A 21,023-nucleotide genomic window follows, 5' to 3' on the forward strand; every position below is an offset into this window, starting at 1 on the left:
TGATTACTATTTTCAAGCGATAACCCAAATCCACTTTTCTTCCTTTTTGCCTTTTTTGGTCTATTTTTACCTATAGCCTGATCACATTTAGCATTTAGAGAGAGGTGTTGTATGAAGATATTTGCTAATTTCTGAGTTCTATGACTGGATTTTGGTTATAAATAAATACCATGCCTAACGTGCATCAAGAGGTTTCTAAGACTGCGACTGTTTTTAATAACTCCTTTGCTGTTGGTATTCAGATTGAGGTCCACTTCTTCCATGGCTCTTGTTTTTAATTTATGATGACTAAGCATTATAGCTTTTCAATATTTAAATAAACCAAAGGGTAATTTTTAATTGAGGCAATTTTTTTTTTGTCTTATTATAATTTGTTAATATGGTGGTTAATTCATTTGTGTATTTGTTCTGGTACAAGAATTATAGTCCTTAATTCTTGTAACATGATACATATAGCCTTGTACTGTTATAAGGTAAGACCAAAATTTTAGTGTTCGCATATGTCATCCTATTTGAATTCAGGGCTAGTTTTAGGAAAATGAGGACTTCTGATGCCTAATCTTCATGCTTCAATACTTCCTTTTTTTTGCCTTCTATAAAGCATTCTACAATAGCCATTTCTTCCTGAATATACAGAAATCATTTGATCGTGGTTCACTATCTCACATATGTGCCCTAAAAATGTTGGGTTTATAAAACCACATCCCTGCATGCGGAGTTTGATTAGGAATTTTAAATAACCCTTTTTCCCAATAATATCCTTAGTTTTTTCTACATGCTATTGATTTTGAAACTTGACATGCTTTTTACTCTTGTTGTAGGTATCTGAAACGAGGTGTAAATGAGAAAGGTAGAGTGGCTAATGATGTTGAGACAGAACAAATTGTTTGTGAAGATGTTCCTGAAGGATCTTCAATGCAAATAAGTTCTATTGTGCAGAACCGAGGCTCAATACCCCTTTTCTGGTCCCAAGAAACATCCCGCTTGAACATTAAACCTGACATTATTTGTATGTGTCAAGCTTGTTGAAATTGAAATGAAATGAATTTTTATAGGTATTTAAAGAAATGTACATAAGCTATATTATCTTATAACTTGCATCTCATTCTCATTCAGTGTCAAGGAAGGACCAAAATTATGAAGCTACCAGACTTCATTTTGAGAATCTTGTTAAGAGATATGGAAACCCAATAATCATTTTGAATTTGATTAAGGTAAGTTCCTTTATATTCATTACTGACTGGAATGTAATCTGTAATCATTTACAAAGCTTCAATAATAGAAGTTTCTCCACTATATTTATCCTTTCTTTCATTTATTTTTATTAATATATGGTTGGCTGTGGACAGACACATGAGAAGAAGCCCCGGGAATCTATACTCCGGGCTGAATTTGCTAATGCAATTGATTTTATTAATAAAGATCTATCAGAGGATAGTCGCTTAAAGTTCCTTCATTGGGATCTGAATAAACATTCTAGGAGGTGGATGACTTTTATATTTTCTCTTTGGATTTTTTATATTTTGTCGAAGTTCTGTTTTAGTAACATAATCTGACTTCAAAAAACCTGGATTTTTTTTCAGCAAAGCAGCAAATGTTTTGGCTCTACTAGGCAAAGTGGCTGCATATGCATTGAACTTTACAGGCTTTTTTTATTGTCAAATAATGCCTACTTTGAAAACTGAAGGGTGTTTAAAGTTGCCCCACTTCAAGTGAGTATTAATAAAAAGTGCATTAACTATTTTTGCCAGATTGTACTTTTGGAAAAGCATTCTGTTTAGATTTTAGTTTTGCTGGCTATGATTTTTTTATCAGCAAGAAAAAAATTCTTTATTGAACTCTGAGATTAGATACAAGTGTTTTAGCTACTCAGTAGCCCAAATTTATCAGAATACTGCTTGCCCCCGATGCTTAGATTTGATAGTTCCCTGTTTTACCACTAACAGATTTCAACATTGCCCAAAATAAAGTTGATCTATCATCTCCCTGTTTTGCTTGGACATCCTACACCCCATTTGTTGCCCTTTTAATCCAGCCAAAACTATTGTTCAAACTCTTTCCAATAAAGTCAATTTTCCTAGACATAGATCTGTATTTCCAAGGGGCTGAGTTGGTTTTCTTAGCCCAAGAAATAACCAATAAGGACTCTTCCAATGTGTTAAAAGCGCAAAGGCCATTTTGTGCCTGAGGCGCAAGGCAAGGTGCACAATTAAAAAAAAAGGTAAAAATTAAAAAAAATGCAAAAAATTAAAAAAAAATTATAAAACATAATATTAATAAAAATATACACTTAAGTTTTAAAATAATTGTTCTAAAAAACCTAGTATCTAAAATTAAAATACATAAATATAATATGTAAAGCATATTCAATTGAGAATTTAAAAATGAAATCAGACATATAAAACATTTCCAAGCATATAAAATCCACAATCTCTTTTTTTTCTCAATTGCATCAAGTAGGTAACATGGCATATTACATTCCTAATTCTATGAGCCGCCTTTGTGCCACACCCCTTGAGGCAAGCCCAAACAAGTCCATGTTAGGGTCTTAAATTCTTAGTTTTCACACAAAAAAATAATAATTTTATAGTTTTAATTGCTTTTAAGAAGATATTTTATGAGGATGAATGAATGCACAACAGTGAAAACTAAGAATTTAAGACCCTAACATGGACTGGTTTGGGCTAGCTCAAGGGGTATGGCACGGGGGCCTGGGGGCGGAGACCCCGGCCCAGTCGCCAGACTAAAAAAAAAGGAAAAGGTGGGAAATTTTCAAAAGGCACACGCTTGGGCTATGGCGCAAGGCGCAGCAGGTGCACGCCTAGGCGCACTAGGCGTGCGCCTTTTGAATGGGTTGTGCCTAGGATCTGGGCGAGGCGCCTACCCTAAAATGCACCTTGCCTATGCGCCTAGGCGTGCCTTTTAAATCATTGGACTCTCATACTTCCAGTTCTCTAATTCCTAGTTGTACTGCTTGTTCTAATCCTTGTAGAAGAGCCATTATCTCAGCCTTAACCAAGTCTCTGAATCCAATTGGTCCCAATCCCAAAGAACAAAGCCACTACAACTCCTTTATGGTTTCTAAAGACTACCCTGCCCTCCCCAGATTGCCAAAGGAGTTGCCATCAAAGTTTAGTTTTAGTTTATTGACTTTAGAGGTATTCAAGGTTCTAAATATCAATATACCTACAGTGTTTCAGGCCCTTTTTTATTTTTTTTTCAACCGGTTCAGGGGGCCCGGTTTAGGTCTCCTCTATCCCCTGAACCAGTCAGACCTTCGATACACCCATTGTAGGGGCATATCGGAGGGGTCGCAGAATAATATGTATTGGCCGATATGAGCCGGTACGTGTCGATACTTCGAACCTTGGAGGTATCCGTTTCATTCTCATGACTTCCTTGTGTGTTTGTTTGTATCACTTCAAATCATTTCCATAACAAGTCATTTGTAGAGAAATTGCTGAAAAGTTCTAATGTTTTTGCCCAATTTGCAGCTCTTACTTAAATGGTTTCGATCACTTTTTCCTTTGACTTGTTCTTCTCATTGAAGATTCTTTGGTTTCTTTATTCCTAAATATTCCACACCAAAGCTGCTCTTGTTATCCTCCACAAACATCTTCCCCTTTTTTCTGTTGCCTCAGAAGTTGGAGTCGAACAAACTAACCACATCTTATGGGGGAACCCATCTGCAACCAAAGAGAGGACGAAAGTATTCACGAATGCAAGTCCCAAAAGAGCAAGAGATTAGTAAATGAGGAAGGGTCTCACTACTAGCCTTACTAAAGAAACACGTATGAGGAGAGAGGCAAGCAATTTGGCTTTCTTTTCTTTAGCATGTCACAAGTCTTAATCTTTCCAAGGAACATCTCCCAACAAAGAGCCTACACTGTAGGAGGGGTTGGTTTACACCAAATTTCTCTCATAGGGAGTCTCCCCCATAGGACCATGAGGCGAGGGGTACCAAATTCTTCTATCCAAAAGATTTTGGTCCAACTAAACTTTTTTCCAAAAAAGAGATTGGGAGAATAAGCGTTCCACATTCAAAATCCCTTAACCTCCTTCTGAAACCAAAGTCCCAGTTTAACCCGTGTTTTGAGGGCAAGCCAAAAATTGAAACATGTTCAGTCTTGTGGTTTGATAACGAGTGCTGGGAATTGCAACTTAAGTGGTAGGTCCCCAAGCCAGAGGTCTTCCCAAAATAAGACTCTATTCCCAGAACCCACATCAAAACGAAAGTAGTTTAGAAATGTAGGCAATACCTCGAAGATTGCTCTCCATGGGGAGTTTTGAAGTAGTATGAGGTGCTAGTTTTGCATCCCAGCCATTGTCCGCTACACCATTAATGCTTTTAATAACCTTGTGCCACAGTCTATCTCCTTCTAAGGGGAACCTCCAAAGCCATTTTCCTAGAAGAGCTGTAATTTTTGCAATCAAATTCCCAATACCTAACCCTCCTTGCTCTTTTGATTTACACACTTGTTCCCACTTTACCAAATGGTCTTTCTTTTCTTCTGCCGGCTCCCACAACAAGTCCCTCATCATTTTTTCTAGGTACTTGTCTATTTTTTGTTGTGATCCTAAACATGGACACTGGACAAGTAGTAAGTGGGCAAATTTGCTAGGGTGGATTTGATCAAAGTGATTCTTCCTCCCAAAGAGATAGCTTCTCTACCACAATCAAGTAGCCTTTGCTTGGTCAAATTTCCCCTTTTTGAAAGAATTCAGCAAAAACCTCAATCAAGTCTTTATGATTTCCCAACAGTCCTAATAAATAGCCATTGAGAAACCGTTGGGTCTTGGAGTTTTAGTTCTATCCATTGAAAATCTGCTTCATGGACCTCCTCGCTAAAAGACCTTTCTAGAAGGGTTACTTGGGTGTCCAGTACTCTACTCCAATCCAGGTTTCCTAGTTCTGTGTTCCTTTCTCCACAAAATTCTTGACAATCTCCTCCCCCAAAGTTATCTCCTAACCTTCAACCTCAATGCTAGAGATCAAGTTTCTTCTTCTTCTTCCATTTGCCATTGAGTGAAAGAATTTTGTATTACCATCTCCCTCCAAAATCCTCCTCTCTGACCTTTCCTCCACAATAATCTCTCTCTGGCCTTCCTTTTGGTCTAGCATTTCAATCCTTTTTGCAATTCTCTCTTTTGTTTCTTCCATTCTCCCAAACTTTTAGTCTCTTCAATGTTTGAGTAAATCCCACCCTTGTATTACACGAGTAAGTTCCCATCTTCTATACCTGATTGTTGTTTATACAGAATCATAAAATTGAGAAGTACATATCTGTCATGCATCTTCATGAAGAGGTAGTAGAACTAGGGATACAACTTGGATTTATTCATGTTGACCACTTGTGAAATCTCAAAGGGGTTCAGTTTGAGGCCCAACTGTGGAGTCAAAACTCTGCATTTTGCTCCCCTTGTGTAAAACTCATTCCATTGAGTTTGCTACAGATTGGTCTTCCTAACTCTGGTCACATTGCACCTACTACCAATCAAGCATGGCAATAATAGGGTTGAGTCAGTGATAAGAGAAAAAGAGAGTTTAAAAGGGCAAATTAACACCATAAAAGAAAGGTGAATCAAGTAACCTGCTTCAAAATTAAGTGAGGCAAAGAAGTGGTCATAGAGCCATCAACAAACTTTTCCTGCACAGAAAATCTGCAAGCAAACCACCATAGTGCTCCCTCTAAATGCCTACACGGTTTTCTGTTCAGATCCAATCTTCTCATAGAAGTTCTGCAATTAACCACTATAGCTTTGTTCAAAAGGTTTAAGCTGCTAGCTGTCCAGTTCCTATTTTTGCACAGAAAGCCTGAAAGCCATAAAGGCTCAAACTATTTGCTGAACAAGAGATTTCCACTTTCTTTCATATATTTACCGTTAACCACTGCCAAACTACTTATGTTGACATTACGCCAATACGGTAATTGTACAATATTCATCTTTACCTGCAATTCTATAGATTGATAGAAGAGAGAATTGTAAATCATCTTATCAGGAAGGGCAGAGAAACAACTTGGATAGGGGCTCAATGACCTGACTTTGAAGGGGTTTGAACACAACTCTGACATTGGGCAGGACTACATTATACTGGTAACATGCCCAACCAAATTTGTATGGGTGGTAGGTGGAGGACACCCAATTAACCACCACTTTGACTTCCCTACCCTCCATATCCTTCAGCCACCAATTGGATATGAGAATTTAAGTCAGTTCATATTAAATATAATTATAACATATAAAGTGGGACCTCCCTGCTTACCACCTTCGGACTTTTATGTTGAAGGATGTATCCTCAAATTCTATCCTAATGTGGTCAAATAACAGTACTTACGTTTTCTTGGCACATGCATTATTTTTCATTTTAAGCTGTACTTACAGTGAAATCCATTACAGGAAAAATGACGTTGGTGATAGGCCTCCTGATGAACATAGTAGCAACAGTGGAAACACCAACAATTTGGTAACTAGACCCAGTAAGGATACCGGTTATGTTAATGGAAATCACATGGTCAAGGAACCTATGCTTCAACAAGGTGTCCTCAGGACAAATTGTATAGATTGCTTGGATCGTACAAATGTTGCCCAATATTCCTATGGTTTGGCTGCACTTGGACGGCAGCTGCATGCACTGGGATTTATAGATGCACCAAATATTGATCTGGATGCACCTTTAGCTGATGACTTGATGGCTTTCTATGAGACAATGGGTGACATTCTTGCACTTCAGTATGGTGGGTCTGCTGCACACAATAAGGTAACCTTCTAACTATGTTGGTAGTACCTAAAAATCGTCCAACTTAGTGCTGGTATTTTGTCAAATTGGAAATGTGGCTCAGGAACCACTACCTCAGACATAGGATGCCTTGTAGTATCTGGAACCTGATATCCATATCCTATGGCCAAGGGTGGAGACAGGGGGGACCTGGGGGAACTTTGGTCCTCCACCCCCCTCCCATGGCCCAGAAATCTTCACTTGTATTACTCCCCACCCATGTTGATGTGGTTGTGTAATAATGGTTCATGCTGATTTATTATAATCCCCTAATTGAAAATTGGCAATATCAGGAATATACATTGCTTGGAAAGTGCCTCATGGTACAGGAACATACTGGTATACAGAAAAATGAAAGAATGACAACCTACCTTCTTCTCTAAAAAAAGGGCAATGTCAAGAAAAAAACATTAGCAACTATAGAAGGGTCTATTTTTTAGCTAATAAATAAATTTAATCTACAAGATGTTGTCTTAAAGTCTGACATGCATAATTATGTATGCTTGTGACTTTTTTAAGCTATTGCTTCTGCTATATCCCCTTGTAAGTTTTGTCTTTCAGGGAATGTCCTTATAAGGGGACATATTTGGAAACATATTGAACTTTATAGAAGGATCGATCTTTGTTTTGTTAACCTTATAAAATTTTGGGGACATATATGGGTGGGTAATTTACCATTGAGAGATAAATACCCCTCTCTTTGCACTTTCGCAATATAAAGGTAAATCTGTGGCATCTTTCCTGGTTCCCTCAAGTTCAAGAACTGGTTTTGATTGGGATTTGGACTTAAGGAGGGGTCTGAGGGATTCAGAAGTTAATGAGGTCCTGGATTTGCTTCATATCTTTGATGGGGTTTATTTGGAATCCTCGAAACCTCCAGCCGTATTTGGACTCCTTCTTCCTCCAGTTCCTTTTCTTGTGCTTCTTTCTTTAAGGCCCTCATTCAACCTTTTGATTCCTTGGGAATTTCGTTTCCAGTGGTTGAGGTATGGTGTAATCCTATCCCTCCAAGAATTAGGGGCTTTTATTGGGAAGTCTTTCTAGAAAGAATAGCTGCGATTTACTCCAAAGGAAAAGAACAAATTGGTGCTTACCTCCTCACCAGTGTATTATGTGTAAGGATAATGGAGAAACTTGCTTTCACTTATTAATCTCTTGCCCTTTTGTTACTTTTATTTGGGAATGGTTTTTCTCACTATTTGGGTGCAGGTGGTCTCCCCTGACTAATGTGCAAAGCTTGTTTGGTTCCTCTTTCTTGAAGTGGCCAAAGAAAAGGGGACGAGTTTTATGGAGATGTGATAGGGTGGCTGTAGGGAAGAATGCAAAATTGTTTTCAGAAAAGGAAAGTAGAGGAGCTATAATAGAACCATTACGGTGAGAGTGATTCATTGGGTTAAATCTATGGATATGTTTGCCAACTTCTCAATAGGTGATATCCTGAATTCTTGGAAGTGGCCAGTTCTGATAGTCTTAGACCCAATATAAGTCTTGTTTGGTCTCCTCCAATGCCTAATTGCATTACATTGAACTTTGATGGGAGTAACACTGGAAACCCGGGTCCTTCTGTATTGGAGGGGTTTTTAGAGATGGTGAAGGCAGATTTATTGGGTTATATTCAGGACCAATCGATGTAGGTAACTCCCCAAGGGCTGAGGTTATGGCAGTCATGGAAGGAGTGCAAAAGGCGAAGGAAATGGATGTTAGGAAGTTGATTATTGAAGGTGACTCAAAGTTAGTAGTGGAATGGTTGCAAAAGGAAGGCAAGGGTTTCTGGATGTACAACAACAAGAAAAAAATATTTAAATGGCTAACTAAAGATATGGAAGTGCAATTCAGCTGGGTTAAAAGAACTGCAAAGGAAGGCAAAGGTTTCTGGATGTACAACAATGAGGAAAAAAGATTTAAATGGCTGACTAAGGATGTGGAAGTGCAATTCAGCTGGGTTAAAAGTAGACCTGTTCATGGGCCAGGTAGCCTGATGTGCTGGCCCAGTTTGACCTGATCTAAGTTGGGCTTGGACAGGATTTCAGGCCTCCGGGTTTGGGCTTGGGCTTAAAATATCGGACAGGATTTCTTTGGCACCTTGTTTTGAAACAAGAGAGCACAAGAAGTTTCTATTAGACTATTTTTCCTCTCTTTAACTCCATTTTGTTGTGGAGTGAAATTGCAAACGGACTAATATAATGGTCCCTCATCATCAAAAAACACATTTAGAGAATTTTTGAAGAACTCTCCCGCATTATCAAAATGAAATTGTTTAATCTTTTTTTCCAAATTGAGTCTCGATTATTTTATAGAAGGACTATGGTGATTCTAGGAATTTTTTCTCTTCCTTTCATCAAGTAAATCCAAGTACATCTTGTAAAGTGGTCTATAAAAGTGATAAAGTAACGATAGCCATCCATAGAAATAATGGGTAAAGGATCCCATACATTAGAATGAATCAAATCAAAAGGATCATAAATTTAATTACTATAGCTTAGATAGTTTGTTCTACAATGTTTGGACAATTGACACATTTCACAAAACAGACTCTCATTTAGCACATTTTGAAACAACTTTGGAAACAAGATTGTTAACAAGGTAAAAGACAAGTGAGCCGATCTTGCACACCAAAGATAGATGGTAGCACTAGACTCCCTGCATTCACCAATGTGACTTGTTGAAGCTTGAAGAGTTGAAGTAATATCTTCATTGAGATAGTATAGAGACCACTAGCCTCATGACCACTCCCAATTATTTGCCTCGTCAGCCTATCCTGAAACTGAAAGTCACAATACAATCCAAGGTTTTAGTAATTTTAGAAATTGAAAGCAATTTAGCTGTAAAGTTTGGAACATGCAAAACAGATTTGAGAGAAAGATCCTTTCCAAGTTGGATCTCCTTTTCCATGAATAATGGTAGAGCAGAGAGCCATCAACAACTCTCTCTTTATTGCTAGAACCAAAACGATAAGATGAGAAGTAGGAGGAATTATTTGTCATATGTTCAGAGGCACGCCTGAGTCAATGACCCAAGGGTCATTCAAATGAGGCTAAATAGCACTAAGGGTAGAAGCCATACCTGTCTTGGCAAAGGATCAGGAAGGAGTAGTGGATTGTTTCAATCAAACCATAGCCCGATTGAGGATGTCTACCTTTGCTGCTGTAAATTCAACTAAGTTATTTGAGGTAGTAGCAGTCTGTCCTACACAAGAAGAAGCACTCTGGGTGGTAGACATTTGCACTTCATCCACTAGATTTGAACTTGGCACATGTCCGTAAGGTCCTAGGCCTTTATTCAGCATTTTCTCCTTTCTAAGAGTTGCTGGTTTAAGGTGAGGATGCAAGATCCAGCAAGTATCTTTGTTATGCTTCTCTCCTCCACAATGAGAACATTTCAGATTTCTTTTATCACTACCTTTTCCTCCTTTTTGAGTGGCTGAAACAAGGGCTGAGTGTTCACCCAGCTGTGGAAGGGCTTCTATCCTCATTTATTTTCTCTGAATCTCCTCATTTCTATTCAAGTAAGAAACATGCTGCGAAGAGGGAAGTCCTTCACTCCCCAAGATATGAGAACTGATACTCTCAAAATAAGAGTTGAATCCAGCAAGAAATTTGAACACTCTCATTTCCTCAGTTTTCTTTTGGTGTATTTCTTGGTCCTCAGAATGCTTCCAATCAAGGACAAGATGATGCTCAAGTTCTTCCCAAAGCCCCTCAAGAGTAGCAAAGTTGGTTGCAAGTGATAAAATTACTTGAGTCAAGGCTGCAATGTCTTGTGTCAGTCTAAAAACTCTTGCATTATTTTTCCTTTGTCCATAGGTGTTAGATAATTTCTCCCAAATCTTATGAGCTGTATCAGATAGTGTTGGACTGTCCATTTATATACCCTAGTAAACCACGGCTTGTGATGTGAGGTTTTGGAGAAATGGACCACTCCTTGCAGTTGTATTTATCTAATTTTACATTTGTGATTTGAAGATTAGGAAAGCTAAAGCTAGGGTTCTCCATGTTAAATAAGCTCTCACTTGGTTGATTTTCCTTAGAGGTTACCTCACTAGAGTTTGAGGACATGATGAACTGTTTCTGATGTGAAATTTCACCCAAAAAACAGAAGAAACAATCAGTACCTACTGGCCCGTAGACTGGAAAACACTCCAACAAAAAAACAGCAGGGCAATGTGAGGGAACTTGAACTGAAATACAAATTGAACGCCTGGTTTGCAATCCTTGTTCCGTCCTCAGTAAGGCACTTCCTGGTCTGCAACCAGTCACTGTTCAGCTTCTAAATACTTGAACTATAGGGCAACAACTTGTACTTCACTTTCAGTCTGTTGGAAGCCTCCAACTGAACATAAAATCTTTGAAACAACATCTGAAAATCTTCTCGGAATGCACCTTCCTGTAGTTCAGAATCTTAGCCTGCTTAGTGCAGGTTACTCTAGTAGCCCAGAGACTACTCACAGCTTGTCTTGCCCTATTGGAGTAAAACCAAACCTCTTCTGGGTTCCATGGACCTCCCAAGGGAAAACCCAAGAAAGTAACTGGGTTTTAGGACACCACGAGCAGAGCTAGGGTCTCTTTAACAACCCTAAATAAAAAATAAATAAATAAAACGAGCAGAATGGAAAAGCAGTATATGAGATTTTGAATCAGTGAAGAAGATAGTATCAAAGCTCCGATACCATGTTTGTATTCAGTTCTGAAGAAGATGAAGAAAACGAGCAGAATGGAAAAGCAGTATATGAGATTTCGAATCAGTGGAGAAGATAGTATCAAAGCTCCGATGCCATGTTTGTATTCAGTTCTGAAGAAGATGAAGAAAAACAGAAGAAGAGAGGTTTAGAGGTAATGGGTGGCACTTTCATCCAGCCCTCCAAAACAGTCTTTTATATTAGGGCAATAAGAAAGGGATACAACGACTAATCTGCCTCTGATTAGTAGGCAGTAAGAAAACATAAAAATAAAATAAGCATAGGCCCATTTAGGCCAGAAAAGAAGTTACACAAATAATTAGCATGGCATAACATAAACAGGCCAAAGCCCACAATGCTAGGCTACACAACAAAATCAACCCCAATTTCCCCATTTGTGAGCCTTGTTTATTTGCCTGTTCTTGGTGGTGCTCTTTTTGTTCATAGTTTCTTTTCCAACTACAGATGTATCTTTCTATATGTTGACTTTTTTATGGAAAATAGATATTCTCTGAGAGAAGGGGTCAATGGAAGGCTGCAACCCAATCCCAGGAATTCTTCAGAACCCTGCAACGGTACTACAGCAATGCCTATATGGATGCTGAGAAACAGGATGCAATAAATGTGTAAGTCATGGCCTTCCTATTTGATACCTGTAGATTATTTTTGAGTTTTATTCGTTTCCTTAATATTGATATTTGCATGGATTTATTGCTGAGTAAGCAGGTTTCTGGGGCATTTTCAACCACAACAGGGTAAACCTGCATTGTGGGAGCTGGATTCAGACCAGCATTACAATATTGGGAGGCGGGGTTACACATTTGCAGATGAAAATTCTAGGTACTGTTGTAAGTCCATGTTATTGATTGTAATTTTAATTTAAGGTTCGATCCCTGATTTTAGTCTATGGTTTGGATTAGATTAGTCTACATCATTGCAATTGAGAATTTATTCTGTTCCAATCTAGTTTGGGTATGCTGTTTTATACCCTAGGATATATGTGGATTTTATGATGATACCTTCTATCAAAAGTCATCCTGGTGAAAAGATGGTTCTACCAGAGAAGCACCTTTCAGGCCCATGTATAGGGGATGTAACTTAGGTGGGCTGGGATTGGGGAATTGGGTACCTGACTTGCACCTAACCATGTCCAATTACTGTTTGTATTTTGCAATAACAGGGATCTGTAATGTATTTTCAGAATAGTACTATGCACTTGATCAGTAACTATGAGTTTCTGTTTGTAGGTCATTTTTCAAAAGATCCTTGTCTGATGGCAACATCCTATGCGAAAATAATACACCGATGGCAGCTACAAATACTGGGCAGAAGAAATTTTCTAACTCAGCATTGCCTGAAAGAACACAAGGAGGGAGTGCCAAAGGTCTTTTTGAATCCATGAAAGAAATACCAACTTGTGAAAGTGAAGTCTCATATTCCAGGTTGGCTTACTTTGTCTTTACCTGATGCTTTGAGGGCCCAACTACTATCTCCATGTTCTATGATTCATAATTGCAACTAGATAGATAGAATATCTATTATCCTAGGACCAAAAATATTGTATGTGAAACATTAGTAGAAGTATAGACTCTGCTATGTGCAATTGTAGTGAACACATATTCTTTGAACCATGACCTTTTGGGGGTTTTTTGATTGGTAGGAGATCATTTTATCGAAATCAGTCTGAATGTCACTCCCAAGATTGTTGCTATTTCCTTAATGCCCCTCGTTTTATGTCTACCTGACCACCTTTGTATTCTTGAAATTCAATCTATTTGCCAGTTTTAAACCTTCTTTACCATAAATTATTATAATGATAATGTATTCTGCAGTATACAAGAATTTTTCATTACAAAAAATCAAATCTCTATTATCTGCTAAAAATGATTATGCTTATGCCATTCATTGGAACAAAAAAAAGTACAGGTGGAATGATATGTCCTGTGACTCCTGTCTGAATAAGGACCTTATGGAATGTGATGGGATGGTCAAGATTGTCCCTATGACAAGCAACTAGTCAATCTCTTGATTAGCCATGTATTCAGGGCCCTAAAGTTATCACCAACCCGACCTGTGAACGCCCCTAATGTCAGCCATACTACTTGTAGACTGATATAGGCATAGTTATCAAGGCACCAAGGCAAAACTAGGCAACAGCAAGTGTGTTGTCTCCTAGGCAAAGGATTTTTTTTGAATAAAAATCCTAAATCCTATGGTAATTCCCCAGGATTCATGGCAACCGGCAATCATCTTAACTATTAGTTACTAAATGCTAATAATTGCTGTAATTATGTATGAACTTCATATCAGAACATAGAAAATCAACATGCTCATCAAATGAAAAAGAAGAAAAGAAAATTCATAAAATATAGCAGTGGAAAATCTGTCTTAAAAAGAAGAGGAAAATTTTAGGTGTTGTTTGGCAAGTCTCACTAAAATGATCTTTCAAAAGCTCAACAGAACAGACCAAAAGACTTGATGAGGTTTTGGGAGCTGCTTTTTGCAGAGCAAAACATTTTTTGTAAGGTGTACTTTGAGAGATGTTCTCAAAAGACAAAAAGATGAAAAAAGACCATGGTAAGTTTCGTAAGGTGTACTTTGGAGAAGAGGTTGTTCTTTTGTACTCAGGTCCTTTGGGACTTGGTGACTCTGTTAGGGCAGAAATGCTAGCTGCTATACTAAGGGTGCAGTTTACAAACCAAATGGGTGTACTGGTGTACAGCAACTAATTATTGAAGGGGACTCAAAGGTGGTGGTGGGCTGGTTAATGAAACCTAAGGAGACTGTTTGGTGCTATAAGAACAAATCTAAGAAGATTAATTGGCTGATGAGGAATATGTCAATTTCTATTCAGTGAGTCGGGAGATCAGCAAATACTTTGGCTGATGTGTTAGCCAAGCAAGGGGCTGATAGGGAAGAATTGTTTTAGGCTCAGATATGATTCCCGTACTCTTTTATAGTTTCTGCAGCTCATTCCTCTTAACCTGAATCAGTTTCTGTTTTAATAAAATGCCATTATTATTCTTCAAAATAATGTATATTACTTTTTAGTATCGCAATTTATAAGTATTTATTAGTTATTAATTAATAATACTATATAATAATTTTATTATTATTGAAAGATAACTTAGAAGCCTATAATATTATAATAATTCGTAAAATTGTTTCAACTCATACACATTTGCTAGATATACATGTACTAGAAAGGTTCAATTTAAGCTTTCTTTAGCTCAAACTTCATTTTAAGTTTCCTGATTTTAGGTGTTTGGTCTTTCAAATGAGGGGGTCTTTTGATCCATCTGTAACCAAATGGAAATAGACCATTTTTTGATCTTTTGGTGTTTCAGAAGACCTATTCTTGTCCTGGAAAAAGAAAAGAAAGGGACAGAAGAAGAAACTTGAATATGCTCTTCTGCGTTAATCATGTAAAATCTTCAATTTCAGGTTATGAAGTTCTCAAGGGTTCAATACAGTGTCAACTAACTTGTGTGATGGTTGACCCTGAACAAATAAGGAAATAATTAAAAGAAACTAGTATATGAATTATGAAAATATTATAAACTGAGAAAATGAATGATTTGGTTTAAGAATATTGTTGTAGTGTTATAATCATACAAATTAAATATGTTAAAACATTATGATGTCTTGTACCAAAACTAGGCAATTGGGTGTGGCCTCCATGAATGCTTTGTTGCTTAGGCATCACTTTGACAACTATGGAACTAGGTTTTTTCGCCCGGGTATGTGTAATTTCATCAGTTCAGTACCAGTTCTAACCTGATCTTGCCCTAATTTTTAGCAACGTATTTAGAATAGCCCTTTCTTTGTGCATTTGTTTATATTTAGAAATGAGAAAACCCAACTGATTATATCAGTTGGTAAGACTACCATTACAAGGTAGGGGGGATAATGCTACTGGAATGATGGGAACTGTAGATTGACAATAGGGCATATCTACAGGGCCCCCTTACCCTTGTGCCTGTTAGGATCTGCCACATCATCCTTACATTTTATAAATAGGGTATGTTGTGTAGGGAAAGCTTTTGAATTTTTATTATCCTGATTAGGAAACTACTTTTCTACAATGTCATAAATTGCTAATTCAGAATTCTTTTATTGTCCTTTTGTAGGTACACACCTTCAATGGCTCAAAGACAGCTTTTTGTTGATGGGCAAAGGGATAGATGCCTTGAAAGTGATCAGATTTGTTTCAATGAAAATGGGGAAGCATTTAATTGCTCAAATTTTCTCGACCTTGATTGGCTTTCTTCGTCAGGAAATTCATGTGAAGAGGAAACATATGAAAGGTAATTGATGTTATCTTGCTATGCTCTAAGTTTTGTTATTCTACTGCACTTGAAAATGTGTATAAAATAATTATATGCTTATCAGCATGATATGATGGTTCGTTCTTATTAATCAGGTTCTTAATGACTGGAAATACCTCAGTTTCATTTAGATTTCTATGCACGTGTTTATGTTGTTTGCCTTCATTCTTCAATGTGGAATTAAAACCTCTCTTTCAATATTGTTATTGCTCAATAACAATATTAAGAAGGAAGACTTTGGAGCTCACTTTTGGCACACTCTGAATGATTAATTAGAAGTTTTGGTTATGCTTTATGTTCTATGAAGTTTGTTTTTTGTGATACTTTTCCTTGCCATTGTATTGGCTGGATGGGGTGACTCCTTGTCACCTGTTTAAGCTGTATTCTCCTTTTTAAGCAATAAAATTTTCTTTATTTATCTTCAAAAAAAATGTTATTGCTCAACGACACAACACCCAAACAAGAAAGAAAAAAGTTGGTTTTTTTATCTTTGCATTAATGCTGATGCATATGCAAGGAGGTGGTTCCGCCTTGATTATGTTCAGGGTTGAAAATCACATTGATCAGATGTTCTATCTGACAACATTCTGGGAGTTGAGTATGCTTTGTAGATATGCGTGGCAAGACTAGCCTACTGGTTGAACAGTAAAAGTTATATAAATTATGTAGGTCCTTACCAAATCTTCGGAGTTCAGAATTAGGATGGCTTTATTTTTAACTGTCTTAATCTGGCAAATATGTTGTGTGGCGAAATTAAAAGGGGCCTGCTTTTTCAAATGCTGCAGGTCTGCCCTCATTAACTCTCCAATCGCAGGCATGTCATCAGAGAATGTCATGAGTGTTATTACAGTGGAAACAACCCCATCTCAAAGTGATTATGGATCCAGTATGAAGGTCAGTATGTCATCAATGTAATGCTATTTTTTGTCAACATATTTTTATCCAGTATTGATCAAATGATAACTATACAGTAGTTGAAAATTACACCTACAGTAATTCAAATAATGCAAGAAAAGAAGAAAAGAAGTTTCAGGAATAGATTGTAGAAGAAGAAAAGAAGGGACGAGAGAAAAGAAGAATTTGAACCTCTCTCTCTAGCCCCCTTTCATCACTTTTATTAATAATTCTGTCTGAGTGCAATTACTTGGACGCCCTTAATGGGGCGGCCAGCACTAAGGAGATAATTAAAGAAAATAAAAGAAGGCGCATAACTTTTAAACACTAATTGAAAAAAATAAAGAACATTAGGGCCCATTTGGCCCATTCTCACAACAACAGTGAAATGTTAGTACTGTCATAGCTGATAAATAGTATGACTATTGTTTGCAATTTTTTTTTAAAATTTTGGATCAAAATTTATTTGGAATATTTTTCAAAGTAATGTTGGAAAATACAAGGATGTTTTATTAAAACAGTTACTACGCAAATAATACAAACACATCTTTGGCCTGTTTTTTGCCTATGACATTCGTTTGATCATGTTCGAGGTTCAAAGTATCGATATGATACGCCTCGTATCAGGTGTATCATATCGGATCTTTTGGTCCCTGATACACCTGTTTACAGTTGTTTTTTGGAACCCATTGTGTGTGTGTGTGTTTGAAACTGAAACTTGAAAAAAAATGAAAGGAGTATTGTTCAAGGTACCAATACTCAGGTGTATCACTCTGTACACTTGTCCACCAATATCTTTATTCACTCAAAATTTAGTATCTGTTGAATGCCATGAACCAAAAGCAGTTCCTTGCGGAGATTAATCTGAACCCTTTATTATTTTAGTGATCAAAGGAAAGTTGTAAGAATTGTTTTTACTGCTAATAAGTGTTTTCAACCCATTGTTGACCTGACTACACTACCAGTTTGGGTCAACCTCCAACCTGCTATTTTAGGAAATCGGATTTGTCCTCACTAAATTGTGCTCACACCATTCTCTAAGCTGTTTTTGTCCATTTATCCCATGAATAAAAAGATAATGTATGGAGATGTTTCCAATGCACTGCTGAAAAAGGCTGTGAGAACGGAGTGAGCATAATTTTGTGAAGACAGAATCGGCCCTCCTATTTTAGACAAACCCATTGAGTGGGCTAATGATCCATTGACCTTGGACCTTGGTGGTTTAACTGTTGACCCATCTTACCCATTCTGTGGGTTTAACAGGTTCTTGTATTATTTTATTTTATTTTTTATGTTGTTGATAACATCACAGGTTGACATTTTTTCCTAGATGGATGAGCCACTGACCCATTAACCTGGAGGGGAGAACGGTTCAATCTGTTTTTAACACTGCTGCTGATAAACCCTGAACCCTGTTGTCTGTAATGCTTTGGTACTTTATCTGATGGTCGCGGTAGAATGTATATAGTCCTTAACAAATAAAATATCTGTAGTTTATTGTTAGTAGCTTGCATTCTGCAAGATCCCCTGTATTCTACATATCAAGTTCTGCTGCAAGCCGTCTTCCTTGTCATATGTGGAATGGGTAGAGTTAATCCAGTTTTTACCAAACTTTTAAGTACATTGCAGACACTGAAGAAAGCCCTGAATTAAATTTGAACGAGACCCAAATATTGCAACAGAGCCAATTCAAATAATCTTAATATTTACTTTTGATGTAAATCTGAGACTAGTTGTGGACTGTAAATGTGGTGCCCTTGTCAATGTGTAGCGTCATTCCCCCATTCACACAGAGCAAGAGAGGAGTGTAATTATCCCTCTACCTCCATCTGTGTTTTCAAGTTCGTTTGTTACCTGATTGTGAACTTTCTTTACCCGTTTGATCTACACCGACACTGCTTTATGTTTTTTCCCTGCAGGAAAGAGATCAGGTAGAAGCCGATCTTTCTTATGATGCTACCCAGAATTTGGACATACTTGGTGAATTTTCTGATAGTTTTGTGCAATGGGTGGCATATGGAGAAACACTATGCCATTGATGTCCACGGTTCCATCATTCAGTTTTGCTGAATCATTATACATTTCTCACCTCTTCCTGATTCAAGCTGATTCAAGGATGCTGCGCCTGGAGAGAAAATTGCGAACACGGAAGAAATAAAATCTAGCGGTACCGGCATCCTCTTTGTAAGATAATTTCTTAAAAAGGCCTTCGTCTTGTCTAATTTGCTGCATCGGTTGATCTTCAAAATCCCTCCTTCAGAGTGAAATACAAAGGTACAAAGAGTAAATAGTTATAGTTAATTCTTTTTGGAGCTCTCTATTCCTTCTCTGCAATTGACTCCAAAGTTCTCAATCTTGTATATATTATATAGTTATTATTGCAAAACTGAGCTCCAATTACAATAGTGCTTTATTATTTCCCTTCACAAAATTTTGTTTCTCCAGTCCCTTGACTATGTCCCAGAGAAAATCTCATCTCATCTTCTTCGCCTATAAACCCATCACTGATGATGTAGTAGAAATCATGCACGAGTAATATGGACCGTACGGCATCTATTCTTTAAAACACTCGCTAAAAGTAACCACCAATCGGAGGGTGTCTCTTGTCCTGAATCCTAACCACAATGCATCTTCATATCATCTAATGCCCTTATCCCTCAACTTGCAAGTTCGATCTCGGGAAGTGTCTAGCAGAGTTACTGGACTTGGTCAAATTGTTAATAAACTTGAACTATGCTCTTAATTTTTATGACATTTTATGACCTGCATTCAAGTATCTGCTTAATGCTTATAGATATTAGTAATACGTCAATCCACAAGAATTTCCATTCATATGATTTATTATCGGTTTAAAATAATATATGTAAAATTCTGGTACTGAGCCCAACGTGCCACGAGTCCACTGTTATAAATCAATGCCCATGATGAAGGCAAATAATATCTTATACATGTGAAGTGAATCTTACCTATATATTAAAATTTTGTTAATTGCTAAAATCCTAAAACCTCCCTAATTTTATGGTTGTTGCTGAAACCTCCCCTGAAGTTTTGTAATTGTAATCACCTCTCCCAAACTTTCTATCATGGTTAGAATTCTCTAAAATGAGACATGAAAATATCTAAAATATCTAAGCATTTGACCAAAATACCGTAATATGGAAAATATATGATATCTGTAAAACAATTGACCAATAAATTGGAACCATAGATGTGGTGGCGAATGGTGTCATTTATCAAAATTTATGGGTGGGTTTTGATTGGTCAAAACTTTCCATGCCATATCTTTTCTGCATCATTGATTTTCTCTTTTATTTTTTATTTTTTGTAAAAATTGTAGGCTTTTTCTATAAAAACCAACCTCAGTGGTAACTACATGGGTATTTTGGATATTTCCATGCCTGGTTTTGGAAGATTCTAACAGAGGATGCTTGCTTGCAACCCTCAGAAAGTTCAGGGAAGATTATTACAATTATCAAACTTAGAGGAGGTTTTAATAGTGGTATAGAACTTAAGGAGGTTTCAGCAATTTATCCTATTAAATGACACATCATTAATTTATGGGTAAATTATAAAGACCTCCCTGTACCATGGGGTCTGTGACAAAGACCCCTTTGTTGATTTAAATAACACTTATTAACAAAATATACAATTAACAGAAGAAGGGGCTCATTATCTCCATGAATAATGAATAAACAGAAAACAGAACTCCACATATCATCTCAAGGACAAAACAGAAAACCCGTATATTGAAAAGTGTACCAAGTAGGGAAAAGTTGAACATGGCAAACAATGCTTAACAACAGAAATATACCACTTAAAGAACACATATCATCTCAATGATGAAACGCAAAACTAGTATATTGAAAAGAGTAAGGAAAAGTTGAAAATGATAGACAATGCCTAAGAACAGAAATCTACATAAAGAGTGTATGCTTTTGTCCTTTAAGCTCCACATCCTTTTAAAAGAAACTGCCACCAAAGATCATCAGCCTATCTACTGCGACTAATATTTACACTTCGAAAAGGATTAAGAGACAAAGAAGCAAGAGTTTTAACGACAACTGAGATCCATTAAACAAATGGGGTTATCAAAAGAAAATTAAAAAAGAAATCAAAAGGAAGGATAGGTAAGCTAATGAGAAAGAAAATCGAGAAAGGTAATGGAAGCATTGGTTGGAGAGAAAAAATTCCCGTGAAGAGCGGACAAACGAAAGAGAGAAAATCTGTATGCATTTGCATTATGGGTAAGGCTGCATACATTTATCCCTTTCCATTGAACAAGCCTCATGAATTGGGCTGCCTTACCTATTCAAACTAACAAAAAAAGGGTTAAATCTCAATAATTTAT

General features: G+C 37.1%; 1 protein-coding gene across 2 annotated transcripts in view; it reads left to right on the top strand.

Annotated features, from left to right (window-relative positions):
• Positions 1-19,106, top strand: part of LOC148842078 (phosphoinositide phosphatase SAC2-like) — a 28,608-nt gene extending 9,502 nt beyond the window's left edge. For both annotated transcript variants that reach the window (XM_088959256.1, XM_088959255.1), the window contains 11 exons: positions 822-1,009; positions 1,117-1,214; positions 1,350-1,483; positions 1,584-1,712; positions 6,400-6,760; positions 11,958-12,079; positions 12,180-12,293; positions 12,701-12,895; positions 15,584-15,760; positions 16,567-16,675; positions 18,595-19,106. In XM_088959256.1, coding sequence (XP_088815382.1) covers positions 822-1,009; positions 1,117-1,214; positions 1,350-1,483; positions 1,584-1,712; positions 6,400-6,760; positions 11,958-12,079; positions 12,180-12,293; positions 12,701-12,895; positions 15,584-15,760; positions 16,567-16,675; positions 18,595-18,714 — 1,747 coding nt within the window. In that variant the 3' untranslated portion in view covers positions 18,715-19,106. The remainder of the gene's footprint in view (positions 1-821; positions 1,010-1,116; positions 1,215-1,349; positions 1,484-1,583; positions 1,713-6,399; positions 6,761-11,957; positions 12,080-12,179; positions 12,294-12,700; positions 12,896-15,583; positions 15,761-16,566; positions 16,676-18,594) is intronic.
• The last annotated feature ends 1,917 nt before the right edge of the window (positions 19,107-21,023 follow it).

This window comes from Nelumbo lutea, chromosome 8 (assembly GCF_056320005.1).
Source record: "Nelumbo lutea isolate HS-2025 chromosome 8, American lotus-T2T, whole genome shotgun sequence".
Classification (NCBI taxonomy): Eukaryota; Viridiplantae; Streptophyta; class Magnoliopsida; order Proteales; family Nelumbonaceae; genus Nelumbo; species Nelumbo lutea.